This window comes from Typopeltis vanoorti, chromosome 13 (genome assembly GCF_054136105.1).
Source record: "Typopeltis vanoorti isolate ZY-2024b chromosome 13, IOZ_Tvanoo_1.0, whole genome shotgun sequence".
Classification (NCBI taxonomy): Eukaryota; Metazoa; Arthropoda; class Arachnida; order Uropygi; family Thelyphonidae; genus Typopeltis; species Typopeltis vanoorti.
The window spans coordinates 112783881-112810505 of record NC_143561.1 but is presented as its reverse complement, the minus strand read 5'-3'; the positions used below and the strand labels follow the sequence as shown (position 1 = coordinate 112810505).

Sequence of the window (26625 nt, the reverse complement as noted above, 5' to 3'; positions counted from 1 at the left end):
GAATCCAGGAAAAAGCAAGTGACTAGTGGTTTCCAGAAGACTGTGCTTAAAATTAATACAGTTTAATTTGTGCATAAATGGTAATAGGAATTTTTATTTTTTTTAATTTTTTTTTTTATTTTTAATCTTATGGTATAATTACACCAGGTCATAGAGGTCAAATTCATGTATTTTATAAAGCAGCTTTTCTGGAATGTTATGAAGTTCACATCTGGAAACATTCATACAAGTTAGTAAATATAGTCGTGATGCTTCCTCGATGTTACAGATTTTGCAATGGGGAAGACTTTTTTTAATGTTCTAAACTTGATTGGTCTTGTGTGGCCAGTCTTTGAGGCAAGAGGTCATGGTAGTGGCACAGCGATTAAACTTGGAGTTGATGGTAGCTTCTGGTTTTTCTGCTGAATACCAGTGTTGAGTCATATCCTGGAGAATCATTCTGTTTACATTTTCTTTTTAAGTAGTTTTAAAAAGATCAAAATCTGTGTTATCAATTAATGTTACATTCATTTTTGCTATTTCATCTACAGTTTCATTGAAAAATTATTTCAGAATCCTTATGTAGTTTGTTTATGTTTTTTGATATGTCTCTAAGTATTTCTTGGTGAATAGTGTAACAGTTCTTAATAGCCTGAAGGGCTGCTAAGGAATCTGTGAAACATATAAATTCCTTTGGGTTTTGTTTATCCAAATAAACTTTGTTTTTAATTTTATATTTTGAGACCCATAGATGAGTACACCATTCCCAGAATTGCCATTTGGATTTTTGGGGCCATTTTTTTTTTATTATTTTATTTTTTATTTTTATTTTTTTTATGTGAGCCCATACATGAGAGGTTGGTTAATCAACCTATAGTACGTTAGTACTGTGTATGGGTGCGTGTAAAGATCCACACAGATACCTTGGATCTTTATTGAATCAGGTCCATATTTCATTGTTTTTGAGAGAGCTAATGATTTCAAAATTTCAGGGTTTTTTCCCTCATGTTTCACTATTTCAAAATTAATAACTATATTTTTCCTGTCTTGATTCGGAGGATATGCTGGGTATTTGGCTATTTTATTTTCCATGATTTTATGCATTGTCGACTTTTTCTTTATTCTGTTTGCTCGTTGCCACTTTTTAAAAAGTTTACTTGTTCTACGAAGTGCAAGGTTGACTCTTTTTTTCTCTAAATTTAGTAAGATTTTTTTGCCACCTAATTTTTAAGGGAATAAGGTTGGATTTGAATTTGGCTACTTTTCCAGGAGTTGTATTCCTTAGTCTACATATGATACTAGCTGCATTTTTCTGAATTTTTATAAGCTTGTCTAAACTGGTTTGTGATGTTTTCATCCAGATGGGTGAAGCATATTCCATTGTGGGTCGGATAATAGTGGTATATGTGACTTTTAAGGTTTTAGCATCAACTTCCTAATCTCTACCAGAGATACTTTTCATGATATTTAGTCTTCTTTTTACTCTGGCTGCAACATTGTTGATATGCTCATTAAAGCATAATGATGGATCCAGAGTAATTCCAAGATATTTGGGGTTTTCATTAGATGTAATTAATTGATTGTTTAGCTTAATCTTTGGTCTCCACTTTCTCAGGTGATTATTAATGGTAAATACAAAAATTTCTAATTTAGCAGGGTTAATTTTGATTTTTTGGTTTTGACAGTATGTAGATAAACTTTCAGTGATTTTGTTTAAGTGATCTTCTGCTTTTTCTAAGCTGTTATGAGCTGAGAATAGGACCATATCATCAGCAAACAAGGCTATATTTGTTTCTTTATTTATATTTTTATCTAAATGGTTTAAGTAGATGGAAAAAGAAGTGGGCTCAAAATACTCCCTCGATGGAGTCCCTCTCTGATTTTCACTTTCTTGGTAAAAGTATTATTTATTCTAACTTGAATTATTTTATTTCTTAGAAAGTCATAAATCCAGTTTAGAACCTTTCCTTCTATTCCAGTATGACAAAGCTTGGAAAAGTTACTGCCTCCACGCCTTGTCAAAGTCATTGCTAAAACCTATAAAAGCTGCAGTGGTAGCTCCTGTGTGGATTTGGTAGGTTTGGTCAGGAAGTTATCTTGAATCGACTGGGTTAAGTAGAAAAATTGATCAGTTAGAGCGATTTCTTCTAAAGACATCCTGAAAACCTGGTAGGATATTATTTTTGTTTTGATAGTAATTCAAACGTTGGAGTATCAATTTGCTTGGAATTGAAGTCAGTGAAATTTGGCAATAACTTCCTGGTCGGTCTTGAGTTTGTTAGGCTTTAAAATTGGTATGATTGTGGCTTTTTTTCCAGTCTTTTGGCTTTTCCTTGTTTGAGGCTAATGTTGTATAAGTGAAGTAGCCAATCTAGGGCTAGGAGAGGAAGATCCTTGATCATAATTCCATGTATGTTATCTGGTCACTGATTTATTTATATCTAGTCTCTCCAAGGCATCTTTCAATTCAGAGATTGCAAATGGATCCCAAAATAATTTTTTATATTTTGGGGAATTTGCAGCATTTTTCTGCTGTTGAGCCTGTTTTAATATTTGATGGTCTTTGCTAGTATTTATCTCTAGTTTGCTTATATTTTGAAATTGAAAGGCCAAGGTATTTGCAATCTCCCTGTCTCCAATTTTGAAATTTCTATCCGGGTCTTTAGGCTTGTTAGTCTCATTGGCCTTTGGTAAGTCTCTTTGTAGATGAGCAGTCAATTTCTAAAGTGTTTGGATCTAAGTTGAGGCAGGATTCTTGCCACTTAGTTCTTTGTAGTATATTATATTTTTGTTTAATTTCAGCATTTGTGTTATTGTACTCAATCCTGATTTCTGGAGAGCTTCCAATTTTTAAGATGTTAAATAATTCATTTCTTTTAGTTATTTTACTGGCAAGTTCCTGGTGACCTTTGTGTAGTTTGAAATAACTTTTCTCCTTTAGCCTTTTGGTATATTATCTTGCTGCATTTAGGATAGTATTCTTCCAAGTTATGTAGTCTTTGTCATCATAATATATGTGATCTTTTAGCATTGTGTTTACTTCCTTGTAATTCTCCCAATTTGCTTTTTGGAAGTTCCAGTGATATTTTCTTTTTTGGGTTCAGGTTAATATTGGGGTATGGTTGCTTCCTACTGGTTCAGAGCAACCAAATAGCTTTGTCATGAAGATCTGGAGACAAAACAGTAATATCTATGGCATCTTTTGTACCATAAGAATAAGATGAGTGGGTTCTCCACTATTACGTTTCATCTAAGAAATTACTCAGATTTTCTCCTCTTGAGTTCATTTCCCCAGAACACCATTACAGGTGTTTACTATTCATGTCACCTAAGATAATGGAATTTTCTTCAATGAGATGGGATAAGCTGGAAAGATTTACAGCCTATCCCATCCGGGTTTGTTAGGAAGATGATAACAGTTGAATATGTTTAATGGCCTTTCACTTGGTTCCAGTATTTGTATTCCTTTTATTTCAGTTCCTTCTGCTACTATGCCTAGTTCAACAGCTTTATAGGACATTTCAAATTAATGTCAGAAGCCCTCCTCCATTTTGGTCAGTAGGCCTAGCTAGTCATATGATATCATAGTTTTTAATGTTTAGTCTGCTGGTTTGTCAGAGTTTGGTTTCCTGGATGCAGATAATATCAGCATCATTTGTTGGAAGTTTTTTACTTAGTTATCCTATAAATTAAAGATCCCAAGAAATTATATTCTTGGTTTAAGCCTTTATCCAGGTGTAAACAAACAAAGTTTGCACCTGAAGTATCATCAGGACTGGGAAACTCATATATAGAGGCTAATGACCTCACATCACTTTCCTTAGTATAATGAAGACATATCCTTTCAGACATGTATAATGCTATGCATTATGGGAAGAGTCACTACCCAGACTGGTTTTAACCTTTATTGAGATCTCATCAGTGGGAGCCAGACCCAGAGGTGATATCAAGGTTGAAGTAATGCAGAAGTCATATTTCAATATAAAAGGTGTCACACCTTATCATTAAAATACTCTGGATTAGAGACAGATGTTGGAAGTTTTTCACTTGATTATATTATAAATTAAAGATGCCAAGAAATTATATTCTTGATCTAAGTATAAGCAAACAAAGTTTGCACCTGAAGTATCTTCAGCACTGGGCATCTTTGGGTCTGGCTGCCACTGATGAAACCCCAATAAAGGTCGAAACTGGCCTGGGTAGTAACCCTTCCCATAATTCATAGCATTATACATGTCTGAAAGGATATGTATTTTGCATTATGGGATACTAATGCAAGAGATGTGAAGTCTTTAGCCTCTATATACGAGTTTCCCAGACCTGAAAATACTTCTGGTGCAAACTTTGTTTGCTTACACTTGGATAAAGAATTAAACCAAGAATATAATTTCTTGGCATCTTTAATTTATATCAGCATTATGTTTGGTAGTAATAGTTCATTTAGTTTTTCTTTGCTTGCTGGAGTAATGATACCATTTAAATTATATTGGATGATATTAATATTTCTTGTAATGGATAAAATATACGAAATATATTTCAAAAAATAATGGATGAAATAGGCTAACAGTATGAGCAAAAGGTAATAGGTATCAGTTTAATATGGAAATGTGGCAAGCATCTTGAGCTAAAAAGATTACAAGCTATGTACAATACCACATTGAGAGAACTATGTATACTCCAGGAAATTGATGAAGTTTTGAGTGATAGTAGAGAGGAGGAGAGAGAGGGAGTTGAAATTCAGAGGCATATTGCTGAGATTGTCAAGGTAGCTTATAAGATTACTTGGATATTGAGGAACATGTTAACATGCAGAGATAAGGAAGTCATCATTCCTCTTTATAAACTTGATACATCCACATGTTGAGATCTGTGGATTCAAATATGGAACCTGACACAGGTGTGGTCATTTGGGTTTCTTGGGAATGAGAAAGTAGTGGAGTGGATTCAGAGGTGAGAGACCAAGATAAATGAGTGGCTTGTGGAATACTGCCTGAGATCAAGCGTTTATGGATTGCAGAAGTTGGTTGATAGGCAGAAAAAAGAGAAAATATGGTAGAAACATTACCAAAAGGGTTTTATAGGATTGATGCAGGATAAATATTTCAACAGTTGGCTAGAGGAGACAGAACAAGAGGGCATCCCTCGAAATTGAGTAAGATTGTAGCGAGCAAGGGTATAGGGACTAGATCTTTTGATTTGAGTGCAGTGAATTAGTGCAATGAATTGCCATAGTCCATTGTGAGTACAAGGAATAGCAAAAATTAGAATAATAATGCTTAATCTGTAAGAATTAAGTATTTCTTATAAACCATCCACACAGTATGATAGATATTGTGTGGATAGTTTGCATTTCCCATGATGGTCTTCAGATTCCATGGAGATGCCTGTAGGATAATGATGATGATGAATATTGGAATTTTAATAGATAACAGACTAATCTAGAGGACAATTATTAATTGTGGTACATATCAGGAATTTAATTATCATTATATATATTAAACTTTTTACTGCTGAGTAAATAAGTCAATCCAAACTCCTTGTTGACCTTTTTTTTTACAATTTAAATGAAAAAATAATATGTAAAAACTTTAAGTTGTTTGTTTTCAAATTGGTAATTTTTTTGTTCAACCATCTATTGAAGAAAATAATGTGTAACATTATTTTTTTCAACTGAAAATAATGTGTAACATTTTTTTGTTCAACCATCTATTGAAAAAAATAATGTTACACATTATTTTCAGAATGCAGGGATTCCCCATCTAGCTGCTGGGAAATGATACCATGATACACCTCGAGCTGAAGAAGAATGGTTTTTCAGATATTCACTGGATAGATTTGAATGCTAAATTGCACTAGTGTGTCTGTTCACAGTTTTTAATTTTTACAGTTTTGCAACTCTTTTATTTTTTTTTTTTTCAGTGATGTTTTTGTAGACTTAGATACACTAGCATCATTTAACAAAAAATGAAAGAGTTTGAAATAAAGAACCAAACTTTGGAGATTGTGGCAAACGTTGAAGAAAACATTGATTCAGCCAGAAAGGCACATGGTGAGGTTTTCTCTAAGGTTAAAAAAAAATCAGGAAGAGACAGTCAAGGAAAAGAAGGAAACATATGGAAAGATATTCTAGATGTTTGGAGTGATTACTTTGAAAGAATGCTAAATGAAACAAGTAGTGTCAGCATAGTGGTAGAAAACTCCCAACAGGAATGCAGTCATTTATGCTTGAAGTAGAAAAAGTCATCAAAAACCTGAAATGTGGAAAGACAGCTGGAGTAGATGAAATTCGACCAGAAATGCTCAAATATGGAGATATAAAAGTTACAGTGGCTGCATTGCATAATTATTATTATTTCAAGGCAACCCTTGGAGTCCGGAGACTCGGGAGACCCAAATTAACCATTATAAACACAAATCCTATCATACCTTTCCTAGAATCCATTTGTAGTCAGGGAACTCACAATCAATTCTGGCAATCTTTTCTGCTCACTCCCCACCCTCTATACAAAAAATCTGGTCCTACTAACCACTGCTTCCAACAACCATCTTTGGATTAGGGATAGTTGTTGGAAGTTTTTCCACTTGGTCATACTATAAATTAAAGTTGCCAAGAAATTATATTCTTGATTTAATCCTTTATCCAAGTGTAAGCAAACAAAGTTTACAGCTTTAGTATTTTCAGGACTGGGCAACTTGTATATAGAAGCTGATGACTTCTCATCACTTGCCTTAGTATCCCATAATGCAAATACAATGCAAAATACTTCAGGTGTAAACTTTATTTGCTTATACTTAGATAAAGGTGTATACTAATTTTTTGGTTATATGTAATTGTCTTTAGGTGGGAGATGAATTTCATTGTCCCATGTGAGAACATTACCTTGTTGAAAAAGTTCCATGTTTGGCTTCCAAAGAGGTTTCTGGATAATGTAAAAAAATATATACAAAAAAAATTTAAATTATTAAAAAAAAAAAAATGCTTAGCCCAAACCATGTTACTTGATGTATTATAGGTTTATAACTTTCTATGGGTGAGTGCTATTAAAAAAAAAAAAAAAAAATTGTAAATCGGGGGGATTGTGGCATTCAGTGAGTACAGCAGAAAATTACTATCGTAATAGTTTGAGTTGTATGGTCAGTTTTTCTGAAATGCAAGATTAAAAACTTAAGTATCCCAAGAGGTAATCCCTCTTACCTCCATCAAATATAACTGAATTGGGAAACAGCTGAAAAGAAAAGCATGAAAATCTCGTAGTCAGTGACTAGAATCATATGTATAATGATCCTTGTTTTGGTAGAATATGCAAGAAAAAAATTGAATTCATGATCTTTTCTTTGACAAAAAAAAAAATAAATAAAATATAAAAAATAGATTCTCTAATGCTTTATTCCAAGAGGGTGGCACTCCTGACTTATTGAAGGTCAGGATATTTGAATATCAGGTTAGAGATTGACAATATAGTTACTATAGATGCTGAGGCACAAGGTATTTATTAGACATCTGCAGAACAAAAAAGGAAAGCATCTTTGAAAGGAACATCTAAGCATTACAAAATCAGAAGGAAAATAGAAATGAGTAGTTAAACATTTCTCAAGTTCCTCTTGTGATGATATGCATGCCGTCACAAGAGAAACTTTTATTCTTTTAGACTTGCTTGTATCCAAACTGTAACTTCCATGTTTCAAAGATTGGTTCTAAATGAATTCAGGAATGTAATATTTGTTTCAATGAAACAAAGTTACAATGAAACATTCTGAGGATTTATTTGTGAATGAGCTTTCTATGATAAAAAAAAGAACTTATGAATACTGATTTTTTTTTTTTTTTTTTTCAATTTTTTTTTTTTTTCCGTTGTTCCTGCACATGAAAGGTTATTTGAAAACTTTAGTGCATTTTGTACTATGGGTCAGTTGCAGATTTTTTTCCCTATTTTTATCAATTTTTAATATTTTTTATATTTTTAATTTATTTTAGTATCATTTTCAGAAGATTAGTTATATAAAAAATTGCATTTATTTAAAATGCTACTTAATATATTGCACTCTTCTTTTTAGCTTCTAGGAGAACTGCTACTGGATCGCCATAATTTTTCTATCATGACAAGGTATATTAGCAGTGCAGATAATTTAAAGCTGATGATGATTATGTTAAAAGAAAGAAGTCGTAACATACAGTTTGAAGCCTTCCATGTATTTAAAGTAAGTTTCATATGCTTATTTCTAAAAAAAAAAAAATAATAAATAAAATTCTGAAAATTTTATTTTTCTGAATAGCTGTAACAGATACCATCACTAAACATATGAGTTTTAAATTAATGTTATATTCATGGATAAAATAGAACATTAAGATAATTATAGAAATAGTTGTAGAAATGTGGAAAGTTTGATATACTTGGTAATCAACCAGAAAAGTGTTCCTGCTTGGCTAAGTATATTACTAAGATCGTGATTCGGTGAAATCTAATTTTAGTATATCCATTTCATTGTTGTGAAGCCTATGGTTCAATGATGTTAATGTAAATTTACCTGTCATGTGATCACCTATTCCTGGCTGAATTTTCTTTGTGATGACTGCATTCCACTGTTTGACTATATATCATGATTAATTTATATTTACTTTTTTTTTTATTTTTGTGTGTGTGATGTGTGACATGACTTTTTAACATCCTGTTCAGAATATTCTAAATCAATTCTGAATCTTAGATTCCATGATTCACTCCACTATCCTTTACTCCACAGCACTCTCAACAGTCCCTTTAGTCTTTTTTGCTGTTTTTAAAAGCAAACTCTACTGAGTTTTTCATAAATCATAAAAATCTAAAATCAACATTATTTCATTGCCAACAGGTATCTTGTCATGTGCCTCGTCCAGATTTGTAGAACTTAAATACAAATCCTTGTTATTATTCCCAAACATCACTGTTTGGTTGAATCCAGCTTGTTCTTCTCCAAACATCTATTCCATAATTTTTCTTAGCCGTTTCTCAGGTATACTGGCATAAATCTTACCAGAAACGTTCAGTTGGGAAATTCCTATGTAATTCTCATTGTTTTATTTACCTTTTTTTTTTTTTTTTTTTTTTTTTTTAAATAGATGGGTACTATGGGAGCTCTACTCCAATCATCCAGAATTCAGCAGGCCTGTTGAATTATGAAATGCAGCCACTGTAAAACTTTACAACTTCCATATTATTATTATTATTATTATTATATGACACCTCAGGAGTCCAAAGACTCATCGAGGTAGGGCATCTACTCTACAACTCTCTGTCTCCACTACTCAAATTCACCAACTACAATGAACTGTAACTACCATCATCATCTTCACCAACACCATCTACTGCCCACTACCGCCACTAGTATTATTACAGACGATCACAAACATCCATGCCCACGGCAGGATTCGAACCCGCAGCCTTCTGGCTGGAAAGCGGATATGCTAACCACTCAGCCAACCAGGCCAGCAATATCTGGTTGAAAATCCTCTACTCCAGCTGCCTTTCCACAATTGGGGTTTTTGATGGGATTTTTCTACTTCAAATATTGATATGTATTCCTAATTGCATTCCTATTCAGTATTTTTTATCATCATGCTGTCACTGCTTGTTTGATTTAGCAATCACTGAAAGAAATGATTCCAGATATCTAGAGGATGTTTATCTTCAGTTTTCATGATACCTGTATCATCTGTGATTTCTTTTACGGGACTTTCCTTTTTTTCTCAGATATTTCAATGACCTCCAGGATATTTTGCCACCTTCCTGATATTGATTTTCTGTGTTCTTACCAGTCTTTCCATGAAGTTTTTTTAGCTAGTTTTACACAGTGCTTTGCTGTCTTTGTATTCTCTAAGATTACAAGATAACTTACTTGCCAGGAGCTTTCAATATGCTTTCTTCTTTTCCTTGACAGTCTCTAACTTCCTCAGTCCTCTATGGAATTCTGATTTTATTTTCCTTGAAGACTACCTCTCAGGCTGAATTGATGTTTTCGTCATGGTTTGCCACTGAATCTCCAAAGTTTGGATCTTATTTTCAAACTCTTATTTTTTCTGGAATAATGTTTGTGTATTTGAGTCTATCTATAGTTCATCTCTGAAAGCTGCTGAACTTTGATTTGCTTTTAAACTTTCTGATACACTCCTCTTTTCAATATGAAATTCAACCAGCTCAAAACTAAATGGTTATCACTTACAATTTCAAATCTTCTGTATACTCTTGTGTCTTGAACCAACATGAAGATATATGACTATCAACAATAACATAGTCGATGAGAATTTTCTTATTTATTGCATCTTCTCTCCATGTGAATTTGTGCATACTTTTTATGTTGGAACATGTTGCTAGTAATAATTAGTCCATATCCTGAATCCAGTAGGTACCATTATTATTAGCTTTGCTCTTTTCTCCCAATTTTTCCAGAAAATTTCTATATATCTGGCAATCATTTCCTATTCTGCTGTTTAGATCTCCAACAAGCACCAACATTTTCTTTTTGATTGTGTCAGCTGCCTTCTCTAATGCTTCAAAAAATTCCTCCACCTCCTCCTTAAGTAGAACCATCTGTGGGACCATAAGCACAGGTCTCGTTGTCCGGTTCCTCATTCTGATTTTTTGCCCACATCATTCTACTTGATATTGCATGCCATTCAAGAATATTATCCTCATGTTTAGTGTTAAATATTATAACTACTCCTTTTCTGTCATTGTTATTGCCTGAAAATAACGTCTTATATTTGTTGCTTAGAAAGATTTCACCTGTTTTTGTGTTCTTTGTTTTGGTAACACCTATTATATTGATATGTTACTTACCCATTTCTTTTCCATTGATTCATGTTGAGTTGGGATTTGTTCCAGTAGCTGACTTTTTGCTGTTCACCCTGGTTCCCTGATGACAACAACAAGGCCTTGTTTAACTGGGTGATGCCCCAGCCAGCATGAAATTCTGTCATGTCCATTCATTTTGCATTGTGGTTTAAGCCAGTAAGAGTAAATATTGGTTGGCTAAATCTCAAAATGCCAGCCCATCTTTCTTTGTTTATTATCCAGATAGATACCTAATAGGGTGCACCACAAGAAGGTGAAGATTGGACATTAGGTTAGGTTAGAAGTCCTAGTCGGCTCTCCATGTTCCTTAAAAGGCTATAGCTTCCTACCAGTTATCCAGCACCCTGGGAAAATGCTTTTGATGAATAAAATATTTATGGGTGTTGCTTAATGGTGAAGGCCTGATAACTGGAAGGAAACTATCATATAACTTTTAAGGAATGTGTAGAATGACTGGGACCTCAAACTTAATTTCCAGCTCTCACCTTCATGTGATGTTCTGAGTTGTGGATATGTATCTGCTGAGCTGAAAATTTGGAACATAACTGACCAAATAGTATTCTCCATTGACTTAAACCAGAAATAAACATGATAGTACAACATATTGAGGTTTCATGCCAGCTTGGGTGTATACTGGTTAAACAAGCCTGAATATAATATGAGATATTACATTCAGGCAATAATGATCATGGAAGGAAAGAAGAAGCAATGATCTTACTTTAAAAAAAAAAAAAAAATCTTTGAGTGAATAGATGTAGTTATCAGTTTTTAAAACATCAGGAAATATCATCTCCAAGTTTGAGTAGTCACAAACACTACTCAAAAACTTGGAAATGATAGTTGAACAATTTTTGAAAAAGACTGCTCCAGAGAATTGAGAAAGAAAGAGGAATCTGAATTCGTCATAAAATGTTCAGTTTTGATAAAAAGATAAAATTTTGACTGCGGTGTTCACCATTGATTTAGTGGGGAAGTGGTGGATATATAGAAATATCAACTGAAGCAATAGTTTAGCCTTGAAGACAGAGTGAAACCAAATTGCAAGGTGTGTAGAAAGAGAAGGTAAAGATACTAATTTTTAAGGATGGAATTAAAGATGAAATGCAGAATTGGAATGCATGTGTGAAAGAAGCAGAAAGGACATATAAGAATAAATAGTTATAGGTAGTTGTTTTTTGTTTAATTTTCTAGCAGTTTAGGCACTGTCAAGATTTCCTAATTCAAAACTTGCAAAGGCAAGTTTTGAGCCAGAAGGATTGCTATTGCAGTTTTTTCCTTATGTGCATGTAACTGAAGTGTACATGCACATAAGGAGATAACATCTGAGCAACTTCAGAAGGGTAGAGTTAGATACCAGTGTGGCAAAATGGGAAGATGTTCTGAATTTTAGTGTGTGGAGAACAGTAAGTGAACTGTTTACCATATGCAGTATTATTAGACAACTGGTACTCTGAAGGAATGGCTTATGTTGTATTCCCAAAGTACATTGTAATGTTCTTATTAGCAGCTTGGATAACAGCTAACTGATTCTTTCTTAAATCTACCTGAATTCACCTCTAACCCAGTGCTACATGTTTTTGACTCTTGACATTAAAAAAAAATGAACTCCTTATATTTGTTCTATCTTTTAACTTAATTTATTATACCCTCTACTTGAGTCTATTTCAGTAACAGATTCCTGCTGTTTTCTGAACTGGATAGTACAAGATTAATTCAGGAAATATATATATTGACTTCAGTTAAGTTTCCTCTCTGTGTCTTTTAGTTAAAATCAACAAATTAGTCAACCAGTCTAATCTGATGATTATTGTGATATGATCCTTCACTCAGTGCACCTTCTCTAAATATCCTTTTGCTTGACATTCAGTTAAAAGCTGGTGACCACAGAGCTGCACAGGCTATAATGTAGCATTGGCCTGATCAGAAATTTATGTTAAAGAATCTTATTTCTTTTACAAGTGCTAACCTTTTCTAATTAAACATATGATGATGATGATGATGACATATTTTATAGAAATTAAACTTACCAAGAAATTATATTGTCTAATCTTTTATTCAAGTATATGCAATGCTTTATTCAAGTGTATGCAGACGAAGTTTGTGCATGAATTATCTTATTGATTAGTCTACTTGTATATAAAGGCTGATGACATCACATCAGTTTTACATTACATCAACCTTAATATCCCATAAGGTAATTAATTTCTAATCAAATGAAAAACTTTCTACAACTATCTCTGATTTTTACTACTTATGTATGGGAAGTATATGACTGCTGTGTATTAAGTCCAGTTTTCTATCTCTTCTAAATCTGGCTCCCACTGATAAGACCTCTAATGGTTGAAATCCTTTCCATAATGTCATAGCAGTATACACTTCTAAAGGAAGGGTGCTTCACATCATGAGGTACTGTGGCAGTTGATGTGGCCATCAGCCTCTATATACAAGTAGCCTAGTCATGAAGATACTTCATGTATAAACTTTGTTTGCTTACACTTCGATGAAGGATTAAACAAGAATATAATTTTTTCTCAATTTTAACTTAAACATCTTTTAATTCAACCTTTTAATTAAACAATTTTCTAATCTTTACTAGTTGTCATACCAATATAATTTACAAACTGAAATTTGATCAATTAATATACCATAATCCTTATATTCATCTACCTTCTTACCAGATTTCATATATTTCTCAGCTGTTAGTAAATACACAAAACAGAGGTGTATTTTGTATAGAGGAAACCTGGCTCAGCTCACTCAAAAATAGAATCATTCAGACTATTCACTCTATCCTACTTAATATTACCTAACTGGTAGAAAAACTGTAACATTGTGTTGCGATAATATATAATTAAATACAGTCATACCCCGACTTACGCAAATCCGGAGTTATGCGGTTTCTGTGTACGTATTCCCGTTCTGCTTCACCACTAGTCGTATGTTTCCGGCGCCAGCCACATTTGCCAGTGTCGCACATGCTGTGAACAAGCACACTGACGTGTTTCGTGCGTTCTCCATTCATATACGATTTTTATAGTCTACAAACCTTGCAATTGTTTAATGTTATGTTCTTGATACAAATTTTATCACATTAAAAATAATAATGTCATCCAAAAGAAGCAAGTCCGATTCTGATATAGCTAGCAAGAAAAGAAAAACATTGACTTTGGAAACAAAACTCAACATTATTAAGGATTTTGAAGGCAGAATGAAAATTTGTGAGCTTGCAAAGAAGTTCGGTCTACACGATTCCACAGTAAGAACAATCATAAAAGAAAGGTTTACAGATTTTGGAGGACATAGATTCTAACGGGGAATGAATTGTAGCCACAAGGCAAGGAATAAAAAAATCATTGGCTTGCTATGAAGAAATTTTGAGTGACACAAAAAGACATTATCCGTCAGACGAATGTATTAGATTTTATGAAATGATCGACATAGAAATAACTTTCTTTTTTTTATGTACGAAAAACTACAATTATGATTATATTTCTTAAAAAAAAATAGGTGTTTTTGTAAACCTTTGGTCCTAATTAACTAATATTTTGTATGTTGGTATATATAAATTACATGCAAAATTATACCCCGAGTTATGCTAATTCGACTTACGTGCTTTTTGTAGGTCCCACCTACCGCATAACTTCGGGGTATGACTGTATTACATTTAAAGCTTTTTTTTTTTTGTGTGTGGCCCAAATTCCTTGGATTGTTCTAAAAGCATCCATGTATACATATTTTGTCATCAGATTTTTCATTTTCTATTTTTAAAAATCAAATTTTAGAGGTTATCTTGCAGTCATTTCTACAATCATCTCTGATGCAGAGCATTTTAATGATAAAGTGATATACTTGTATATTAATATATACTTGGAAAGGATTTTATAATTACCAGAAAAATGATGGCATAATATGAGCCTGACATAATAACGTTGAATTATGACCATCTGCACAACATCACATCGCGCTCTGTCTTTTTTTTGTGTGAAAATATCAGTTGTACTACCATGGCATTAATTCCATTCGATGTTTAATAAAATCAGTGCAGATCTGTGTGACGTTTGCAAAACATTTTCTGGTCTACTGTTTTTTTTTCTCTTTGTTACTGATAAAGTCATTTGTTTAGTCAGAAAGTTGAAACTTCATATAAGCTTTAAAAAAAGATAGAAAGAGGATCTACATAGTGCCAATTTTCATTAAGTTACATAATTTGGTTAACCATCCTACTAACCATTGCATTTAGCTGTTATATAAAACATAGGGTCAAAACTATATAACTGAGAGGAAACCGCCACATAGCCTTCAAAGGAATGTGGAGAACCGACCAGGGCTTCTGACCTAATGTCTAGTCCTCACCTTCTTGTGGTGCACCCTGTTAGGTATCTACCTGGATACTGAATGGATGCAGATGGTCTGGCAATTTGGGATTTAACCAACCAATTTATATTCTTATTGATTTAAACCACAATAAAAAATGATGGTACAACTTGACAAAATTTCATGCTGGCTGGGGCATTGCCCAGTTAAACAAGGCCCCCGTTGTTTTTACCAGGGAACCATGGTGAACAGCGAAAAGTCAGCTACTGGAACAAATCTTAAAACTTACCCCAACTCAACATCACCACAGTTCAAGATCGGTACTATCAACATAAGAAGCCTGAATGGCTTCTTATGTTGATAGTACCGATGGATACAAAGATTTGTACCGATAGTACAAAGAAATGGAGCTAGCTGAGGAATTGGATAAGTACCAGATTGATATAATCGGGGTGACTGAAACAAAAAAGACAAAAACTGGTGAGATCTTTCTGAGCAATAAATACAAAATGTTGTATTCGGGCAATAACATTCAAGGAAAAGGAGTAGCCATAATATTCAACACTAAATACGAGTCTAATCTTCTTGAATGACAGGCAGTCAAGTAGAGTGTTGTGGGCAAATACGAGAATGGGGAACTGGACAATGTGACTTATTTGTGCCTATGGTCCCACAGAAGGTTCTACTAAGGTAGAAATGCAGGAATTTTTTTGAGGCTTTAGAGAAAGTAACTGACACAATGAAAAAGGAAAAGTTGGTCCTTGTTGGGGATCTAAATAGCAGAGTAGGAAATGATTGTCAGACATATTATTAACATTATTAACACGATGGTTATTATTAATACGATGTTCCAACATAAAAATGTGCACAAATTCACATGGAGAGAAGAGGCAAGGAATAAAAAATGTCTCATTGACTATGTTATTGTTGATAGTGATGTTTTCCCACTAGTGCAGGACACCAGAGTGTACAGAGGATTTGAAATTGGAAGTGATCACCATTTAGTCTTGAGCAGGATAAAATTGAATTTCATATTGAAAAGAATGACACGTAAGAAAGTTTTAAAGCGAATAAAAGTTGAGCAGCTCTCAGATGTGAACTGTAAACTAAAATACACAAAGATTATTGAAGAAAAAATGAAAGAGTTTGAGAACAGGAACCAAACCTTGGATATTCAGTGGCAACCACTGAAGAAAACACTGATTGATTCAGCCAGAGAGGCATGTGATGAGGTTGTCTGCAAGAATAGAAAAATAAGAACTCCATGGTGGACACAGGAAGTTAAAGAGACAATGAAGGGAAAAAAGAAAGCATATCAAAAGTTCCTGTCAAATAAGCTTGTGCTCTTAGAGAATACACAGACAAATGTAAGAAAGCGAAACACAGTGTAAAACTGGCTAAACGAAAGTCATGGGAGGACTTTGGCAAGAACATACAAAATAAACATCAAGAAGGTGGCAAAATATTCTGGAGGTTGTTGAAGAAGCTCAGAAATGGAGGAAAGTGTGTGTAAAAGGAATTAGAGATGATAAAGGTGACATGAAAACAGGAGAAAAAGATATCCTAGAAGTATGGAATAATTACTTTGAAAAATTGTTAAATTAAACAAGCAGTGATGACAGCACAGTGGTAAAAAATTTTTGCTTGCTTGATATAATGCTCCATTGACATCATATAACTGTAGCATTTTGAATAGCTTCTCTCTTGGCACCTTGTCATACCTTTTCCAGATCTGCAAAACTTAAATACAGATCTTTGTCATATTCCCATGATTTCTCAACTATCTGTCGTAAGGTGAAAATCTGACCCTGACAGCCTCTATTTGGCCTGAATCCAGCTTGTTCTTCACCTAGCTTTTCTTCCATTGTTCTCAACCGTTTCTCAAGTGTACTTGCATAGATCTTGCCAGGAACTGTTAGAGCTCTGCTCCAATCATCGGGAATTTGTCCCTCTGTCCAGGCTTTCTTATAGGTGGATTGATACGGTACAAAGTACCTTAAACGATAGAAATATAAGATCTGATAATGTTGGAGTCTTGACAAGTAACAGACTGATTTGGAGGAAAATTGTAGATAGGAAGTTAGTAATGATGTAATTTTTTTCATGTAGTACTATCATATATCTGATGATGATGTCCAGGCTTTCTGAACTATGCAGTGCAGCCACTGTAAGACTTTTATATCACAATACTTGAGCATTTCTGGTTGAATATCATCTACTCCTGCTAACTTTCCACATTTCAAGCCTTTGATGGCTTTTTCTACTTCAAGTATGGATATATATTCCTGACTGTAGTTGTAAGTTAGCAGTTAGAATTGAAGGAAGTACAGGAAGGTGGTTTAATGTTAATTCTGGTGGCAGATAAGGATGTACATTATCCCCTCTCTTATTCCTTATATATACTGATCACATTATGAATGAAAGTGGTATTAAACCTGATATCAAATTGGAGGTGTTAATCTTAGCTGTTTGCTTAATGCCAATAATGTTATACTTCTAAATAAATTCGCTTCAAGTCTGCAAAATACTTTGATTAAATTGAATAACTGTTGTAATAGATATGGTATGAAGGTCAGCAATAAAAAAACAAAGACAATGAAAATAGGCAGAATTGTTGAAAATGTCAACTGTGTTGTGAATGGAGAACCTGTGGAACAAGAAAAACATTTCAGCTACTTAGGCACGATTTTTAGTGAAGATGGTAAATTAAATATGGAAATAGACAACAGAATCAACAAAGCTGGTATGGTAGGAAGTCAACTTAATAAATTTATGTGGAATAAGAGAGAAATTATCCAAAACAATAAATTAGCTGTTTACAAGACAGTGTTCAAACCAGTTTTAACTTATGGATCTGAGAGCTGGGTCAGAAGTAAAACACTTGACCAAAGACTAGAGACCACAGATATGAGGGGCCTGAGAAAGATTAGGGGCATGAACAGGTGGCATCAATGGCAATATCATATTAAAAATGAGGAAATTAGGAAAGAAGTTGATATTTTCAGCATCCAGGAATGCATTAGCAGAACTAATCTCAGGTGGTATGATCACTTAAATAGAACGGGAGAGGAAAGATTAGCAAAACAAGTGTTCTTTGCCAGGTTGGCAGGAAAAAGACCCAGAAGAAGACCAAGATATAGGCGGATTGATACAGTAAAAAGTGCCTTAGAAGACAGAAATATATGACCTGATAATATTGGAGTCTTGACAGGTAACAGACTGATTTGGAGAAAAATTGTTGATAGGAAGTTAGTAATGATGGAAATTTTTCATGTAGTACTATCATATCCTGTACACCCCTTGAGGGTATATATCAGGAATTTGATGATGATAAAACATAGATGTAGAGTGTAGCATTGAAATAACATGGATACAAAAATTTAATATGGCTGGTTGGATTGTTAATTCATAACAGTCCTAATTCTGACCTGTAAATATACCTCAAATAAAGAAGATGTTCTTCTTACTCATATTTGACTCTTGATGCTCCTACCTATTGCCAAACAAAGTGCTTAGCTTGTCTCTTGTACAGGTTACACCTGCTCTTCTGTGAAAAATTCTTTGGAATGCTCACAAAAATTAAAAACTTATCCTTATAGCATACTGTCATAATTGTCAGTTGTGACATTCACTTACTAGTGTGCCTCTTGCAGATATCAAAGGAGCTTCCTCCAAACATAGTTCAACTATTTGATTTGGTCATTCACTTAAGTAACTTCATCTGTAGAAACAAACCCTACAAGCAATCCAAAGGTACTGACATGGAGAGTTCTCCAGCCTTAGCTAATTCTACTTGTAACATTTAGAAGACTAATTCTCTTCAATACAACTTTAACTGTTATTTAGATGTGTTATAATGGATGATGTTTTTGATATTTGACCTGAGTCTCCTAACCAAGATTAATAGTCCATGCCATTGCATCAACTTCACCATGGAAAAAGAAAAGGATGGAAAATTAGTATTCTTGGATCCTCCCCAGTGCCCCATCTAGTGTACTAACAACTTTAATTCCTTTAATTCATCATCAATCTATCTTCACAGGCAGTTATACAAACAGGATTCAGCTCAACACTCATTCTCAAAACAAGACGTTCTATTGAAAAAAAGACCACAGGAACACTAGTCTTACATCATCCAAAAGCTGGAAAAATCTGGTCTGGCAAAACACAGATTAGACGCTCACCAGTATTTCTGGCCCAAGACTGTTACACTGCTGTCATTTTGAGTTTGAGCCATTGTTCAAAGAGAGTGCCAGAGTGCTATTATTACACTACCTAAAAGTAAATCAGAATGGCTATCTTTCTTAAGCTGAAATTTGAGAGATTCTTATTAATAGCAGGCAGTAATTTTAAATTATATATCATACCTTACCATCTATTGTATAGTGGCACTGTAGCATGTGGTTTGTACCTGTTGAAAGGTTAAAAAAAAGTTTTTGCGCTACCTTTTGAATTGCTTGTTTGTTGATGATGATCTGTTAGTTTCAAACTGAAATATTTGCATTAATAAAATATTATTAAATGTCTTGTGTCTTCTGCATGTTGCAAGAAATTTTTTTCCTATCGAATCCTCATACCATGGTATCTTGTCTACTATCTGGAATGGTAAAACCATGCTTGGTGGTTGCAGGGAGCTCATCATTGTACTGTGTGCTCTATACATAGCCATACATCTTTGGTATAGCAATAACTACACTTTTTTCCCATTCCTGACATCACAGTAATTGGCTTTTGACTCTAGAACCCCATACATGCAAGAGTGCAGAGTATTATCACTTAGTATATTGTTCCTATACTCCCTTTTTTATTAAATCATCATTTGTGGCATTGTCACTCCAGTTATTTATGTGATGCATCATACTCTTCATTCACTATGTGCATCCACTTTTTTGTCCCACTCTTTGTAGGCAAATGGGTAAAATCAATGCTATATACTTGCATACATTTGAATGGCATGTGTGTATTTCCAGAATTTTGTTTGACATGAGACTTCTAAGCCATTGTATTTGAACATTTGGTTATGCAAGAGACCCAGCCCTTAGCTCGTATTAAAAACTAAGGGCTGAGTCATTCAAACAAATAGTCCTGCCTGTGTTTTGAGGATGCCATACTGATGACGTAACCACTTCCTGTGTGTGTGTGTGTGTGTGTGTGTGTGTGTGTGTGTGTGTGTGTGTGTGTGTGTGTGTGTGTGTGTGTGTGTGGATTTCCTATAAACAGTAAAGGATAATCAATCACTTGATAGTTCACTTAATAGGTGTGACATATCATATATCATGTTTTAATCCTTGCTTCCAAATATGTATAGATAACTAGGATTTGGTGGTTATTCATAACAGAGCTTCATGATACAAAACAGTACCAGAAGAAAATATTTCATTTATTGAGCTTATAATACTCTTTTTGAAGCAGCATCTTCAGAGATCAAATTACAATTGGGGTAAAGCACACAGCACTGATTGTATAAACAATTCATTGTAATTGAAAAAGAACTATTGTTCTACCAGGGAACCAGATAAAAATAAGTTTAATTTGGAGAAGTCAGGATAAATGTAGTCATAGAATGATTGTTTTCCAGATATAAGGAAGTGTTTTATAGTTGATGCTGATTCCAAAAAAAAAGTGTTCTATACGCTCTGTAAAAGATATGATGGTAGTATTACATGAAAATTTTTGTCCTTGTCAACTTCATGTTGACAATTTTCATCAGAATTAATCTGCTATCCGTCAGGGCTCTATTATATTAGAGCTTACGTTTTGGTTTTCTAAGGCACCTTACTATATTAGTCTGCTAGATCTTGGTCTACCTGTGGATCTTTTTCCTGCCATCCTAAAAAAACATTTGATGTACTAACTTTTTCTCTCCCATTCTGTTTAAATGTGTGTGATGGGGAGGGGGACTGGTGATTACATTTCCCTCCCATTTCTCTGGATATATTATTTCATTTAAAGAAATTTGTGAAAAGAACAATGTTTAAATAAGGTATATCAAGAGAGTTTTTCTATTATGATTGTTTTCATTGATCTCATCAAATTCGAACATTGTCAAAAATTACATCACATCATATGGGGCTTATTGAGATGACTGTGATAGTTCTTGTTATGCTTTATAATTTATTTACTTGTCCAACAGTTTTGTAGTCTCAGTGGTATCACATGCCCATTTCAGTGGGGTGTGCTATCATGTGGCTTATGCAACCCATGCTACAAAATTCATGTCAATTTGACTGTATAATTTCATTTTTATCAACATATTAAAGTTTTAATAGTGCATCAGCATTCATCTAAATTGGCCCAATGCAATTAATTGTAGGATAACTTTCGATACTTTAATTTATCAATTAATTTTCCAAACACCCTAAGATTTAAAAATGACCAAAAGTGTGATTGGGAGTGCTCATGCTTTTGCATTGATGTGGCTACACGATTAAGGTCGGAATATCCATGCTTATTCCAAACACCTTTCTCTTTGGAGAATAAAAAACAAGGCTAACAAAAAAATTCTTGATCACGCTTCATGTTAAACATTCTACTGTATTGTATTGTGAAATAGAGAAGTGTCTAATGTACTCAGTTTTTGCATCTCTCTGCTTACTCAGTAAATTTGGAAGAGGAAGACAAGGCTTATCTCCTTCGACTACAATCATACAATCTACAAAAGCTCTTGCAGAAAATGGAACATTCAGTAGATCAACAATGTTTCTTGTAAATATGGGAAAAAAGTTCTGAATTATTTATAGAAAATTATATATTAAAAACTTGTCTATATCGGTGACCTAAACATATCATTTCACACTTTACACATGCAAAACAGATGAAACTCAGCAAAACAAAAACAGCAACTCATGACAAATGACAATGTTCAGTTGGATTGGTTGGCACACTAACCAATCACAGCCACTGATTTCTGGGTGCTATTGTCTCAGTGCACACCCTGCCTCACCTTCTGGGTGTTTAAAAACCACTGGAATGCTAAGAATTTGACACACTGCACCATCTGTACATCTGTTCAAAGGGTTCAAATGTGTATGTATTTGTCTTCACACCTGGGCTATTAACGCAAATATGATGTAATGCTTACATGTTGAAAAGTGTTCCCTTCATGAAGCATTAGTATATCGTGTTTAAATTTAGGAATCGCGCAAAGCCAGGAAACAATTAAGGGAGTTTTTCACAGGAATAAATGCAAAAATATGATATCAGTGATACTGCTATTCCATGCAGTGTACACAGCACACTTAGCACACTCTGAATATACACCCCTGATATATAGATGTGTGTTTGTGTATTTAGTCTGTAGCTCAGGGGAAGTGGTGTTTGCACTCTTCGGCACTAAACCACCCGAAGAATCGCGAGTTTGATTCTAGTCGCCAGCTTGAGAAACTTTTTTGCCAGCAAAGGTTGGTCAGTTGGTAGAGCCTCTGCTACTAATGGCTCACAAAAAAAAAAAAGTTAAGAAAGTTTGAGCGTGGTTAGTAGTTGGAAGGAGTCAATTGTTCGATGCTGTTGGCACACTCTCCCTCGATGAGTCTTTGGACTCCCTGTGGGTGTTACATAATAAAATAATAATGTGTGTATCAGTGCTAGGTGTGTGATGTGCACCCACGAAATAGCAATATCACTGATATTATATTTTTGCATTTATTCCTGTGAAAGACTTCTCTGATTGTTTCCTGACTTTGCATGATTCCTAAAATTAAACACGATATACTAATGCTTCATGAAGAGAACATTTTTCAACGTGTAAGCATTGCATCATATTTGCGTTAATAGCCCAGATGTGCAGTCACAAATACATACACATTTGAACCCTTTGAACAGAACTATACAGATGGTGCAGTGGGTTAAATTCTTAAACAAGTAGTTTTAAACACCCAGAAGGTGAAGCAGGGTGTGCGTTGAGACAATAGCACCCAGAAATCAGTCGCTGTGATTGGTTATTGTTTCACGCAATCTAATTGAACATTGTCATTTATCATGAGTTGCTGTTTACGTTTTCTGAGTTTCATTGTTTTGCGTGCGTGAAGTGTGAGCTGACATGTTTAGAACACTGATATAGATAAGGTTTTAATATATAATTTTCTATAAATAATTTATAACTTTTTGTTGATTACTGAATGTCCTCTTTTTTGCCACAGCTTTTGCAGATTGTATGATTCTAGCTGAAGGAGGTAAGCCTCATCCTTTTCTTTCAAATTTACTGAGCAAGCAGAAAGATGTAAAAACTGAGTACATGCGACACTTCTCTATTTCACAATACAATACAGTAGAATGGTTAACTGGAAGTGAAGTGTGGTCAAGACTTCTTGTTATCCTTGTTTTTGATTCTCCAAAGAGAAAGGCGTTTGGAATAAGCACGGATATTCCAACCTTAATCATGTAGCTGCATCGGTGCAAAAGCATGAGCACACCCAATCACACTTTCAGTCATTTTTAAATCTTAAGGTGTTTGGAAAATTAATTGGACAAATTAAGATGAGCACCGATGAACTCTTAAAACTTTCATGCATTGATATAAATGAATGATAATGCATCGATTCATATGAATTGACATGAATTTTGTTGCACAGGTTGCAAAAGCTACACAACAGCACACCCCACCAAAATAGGCATGTGACGTCACTCATATATATCTGACTTACACACAAAAGGTCACAAGACCTATAGTGGATTAGTACCATGTGTGGGCAAGAAGATATCTTGCCCATGAAAGAAGGAATCACTTTACATTTTGTTTGAACAGCTGAAGGTTGCATTCTTAGGGAAAGACAGAGTTGGGGATGCAGTGAAGTTGGTTTGGTGAATTTCAAGTTGGACTCTAAAAGGGTGTTGATTAGCAGTGGCTCTTGTTCTAATGATTTTGGAGGAATGATAGTGGCCAGTTCAGCAGAATGCTGTCATGAAAGCAACAGGTTTGCTAATTATTCTGTTAGCATGCACATAGGCAAACTCATAACATTCACTAATTTTATTTCTTTTAATATAAATTCGATACCTGAAAGGCTGGAAACTTATTGTACACTAGTCCAATGGATAGTACTCAGAGTTATCTTTTTATTTTTTATAAATATTATTTATTTAATTAAATATTATTTATCCTACTATTATTTAGCTTAAAAATGGAGGAAAGAGTGCTGTAAAAGGAATTAGAGATGATAAACGTGACATGAAAACGGGAGAAAAAGATATCCTTGAAGTATGGAGTAATTACTTCGAAAAATTGATAAATGAAACAAACAGTGATAAAAAAAACACTCAACAGAAATACATTCAGAAATACATATCCATACTTGAAGTAGAAAAAGCCATTAAAGGATTGAAATGTGGATAGGCAGCAGGAATAGATGATATTAGAACAGAAATGCTCAAGTATGGAGGTATAAAAGTCTTACAGTGGCTGCCCTGCATAGTTCAGAAGGCCTGGACAGAGGGACAAATTCCTGATGATTGGAGTAGAGCTCTCATAGTATTCATATATAAAAGGGGGAAATAAAACTGAATGTGAGAATTACAGAGGTATTTTCCTACTGAGTGTTCCTGGTAAGATTTCTGCAAGTATACTTGAGAAACAGTTGAGAAGAATTGTGGAAGAAAAGCTTGGTGAAGAACAAGCTGGATTCAGGCCAAATAAAGGCTGTCAGGATCAGATCTTTACTTTACAACAGATAGTTGAGAAATCATGGGAATATAACAAAGATCTCTATTTAAGTTTTGTCGATCTGGAAAAGGCATATGACAAGGTGCCAAGAGAGAGAAGCTATTCAAAACGCTACAGTTGTATGGTGTCAGTGGGGTATTATATAAAGTAATGCTTGGTCTTTATTTGAGTTGTAAGTCAGCAGTTAGAATTGATGGAAGTACAGGAAGGTGGTTTACTATTAAAGCTGGTGTGAGACAAGGATGTACATTATCCCCTCTGTTATTCATTATCTATATGGATCACATTATGAAGGAAAGTGGTATTACACATGATATCAAAATTGGAGATGTTAATGTCAGCTTTTTGCTTTATGCAGACGATGTTATACTTCTAAATAAATCCTCTACAAGTCTGCAAGATACCTTGACTAAATTGAATAACTGTTGTAATAGATATAGTATGAAGGTCAGCAATAAAAAGAGAAAGACAATGAAAATAGGCAGAATTGTTGAAAATGTCAACTGTGTTGTGAATGGAGAACCTGTGGAACAAGTAAAACATTTCAGCTACTTAGGCACGATTTTTAGTGAAGATGGTAAATTAAATATGAAAGTAGACAACGGAATCAACAAAACTGGTAAGGTAGGAAGTCAATTGAATAAATTCATATGGAATAAGAGAGAAATTATTCGGAACACTAAATTAGCTGTATACACAGTGTTCAAACCAGTTTTAACTTATGGATCTGAGAGCTGGGTCAGAAGTAAAACACTTGATCAAAGACCGCAGATAAGAGAGTCCTGAGAAAGATTAGAGTCGTGAACAGATGGCATCAATGACAATAACATATTAAAAACGAGGATATCAGGAAAGAACTTGACATTGTTCTTTCCTGATATCCTGAATCCAGGAATGAGTTTGCAGAGCTAATCTCAGGTGGTATGGTCACTTAAGCAGAATGGGCGAGGAAAGATTAGCAAAAGAAGTGTCCTCTGCCAGGTTGGCAGGAAAATGACCCAGAGGAAGACCAAGATATAGGTGGATTGATATGATACAAAGTGCCTTAGATGATAAAAATATAAGATCTGATAATGTTGGAGTCTTGACAGATAACAGACTGATTTTTGAGGAAAATTGTAGATAGGAAGTTAGTAATGATATAAATTTTTCATGTAGTAGTAGTATCATATCCTGTACACCCCTTCATTGTACATGGCAGGAATTTGATCATAATGATTATTATTTATCCTACTGATATAGGATATACTGGGGCATAGAGCTGACCACCTTATCCTGCAAACGGTTTGAGGTCCGATGATTAATAAACCCTCGACACTGCAGTGTAAAAGAGGATAAAAGGAAGATGAGATTATTTATTTTATTTATCTGATGAAGTGGAAGTTTATTTAGAAACTAAATAAACATCCCTATTCTAGAAATTGTTCCATATTTAATTTCTAGAAAAGGGATGTTTATTTAGTTTATTTTTTCCCAATCCATTTAATAGCTTTTTTCTGCTAATGAAAGCAATGTTGCATTTATTGATTAGCTTTTAAGCTTCACCCTGTTGCATTTACAGTATTTCAACATAGAAATCAGTAAATTTTTTTATGTGCCAATTAATCTTTTTGTGTTTGGTTTCTGATTTCTTGCTATTTAACTATTCTTTTTAAATCTCTTCTACTAATTTGTTTATTCAATTATGATCCCCTCTATTTTAATCAATTTGTTCATAGCTTTATAACTGACATTCTTCATAATTCTTTTTTTAATTCTGGTTTTGCTTTTATTCTGTATCTAATCATAAAAACATGCAAAAATGGACATGGTTATTGATTACATGAATTCATCTCAACTTCCTTATAT

General features: G+C 34.0%; 1 protein-coding gene across 2 annotated transcripts in view; it reads left to right on the top strand.

Moving 5' to 3' along the window:
- Window positions 1-26625, top strand: part of LOC150100477 (protein Mo25-like) — a 182163-nt gene that overhangs the window by 141934 nt on the left and 13604 nt on the right. For both annotated transcript variants that reach the window (XM_090402309.1, XM_090402310.1), the window contains one exon: window positions 8035-8178. In XM_090402309.1, the coding sequence (XP_090258435.1) occupies window positions 8035-8178 (144 nt within the window). The remainder of the gene's footprint in view (window positions 1-8034; window positions 8179-26625) is intronic.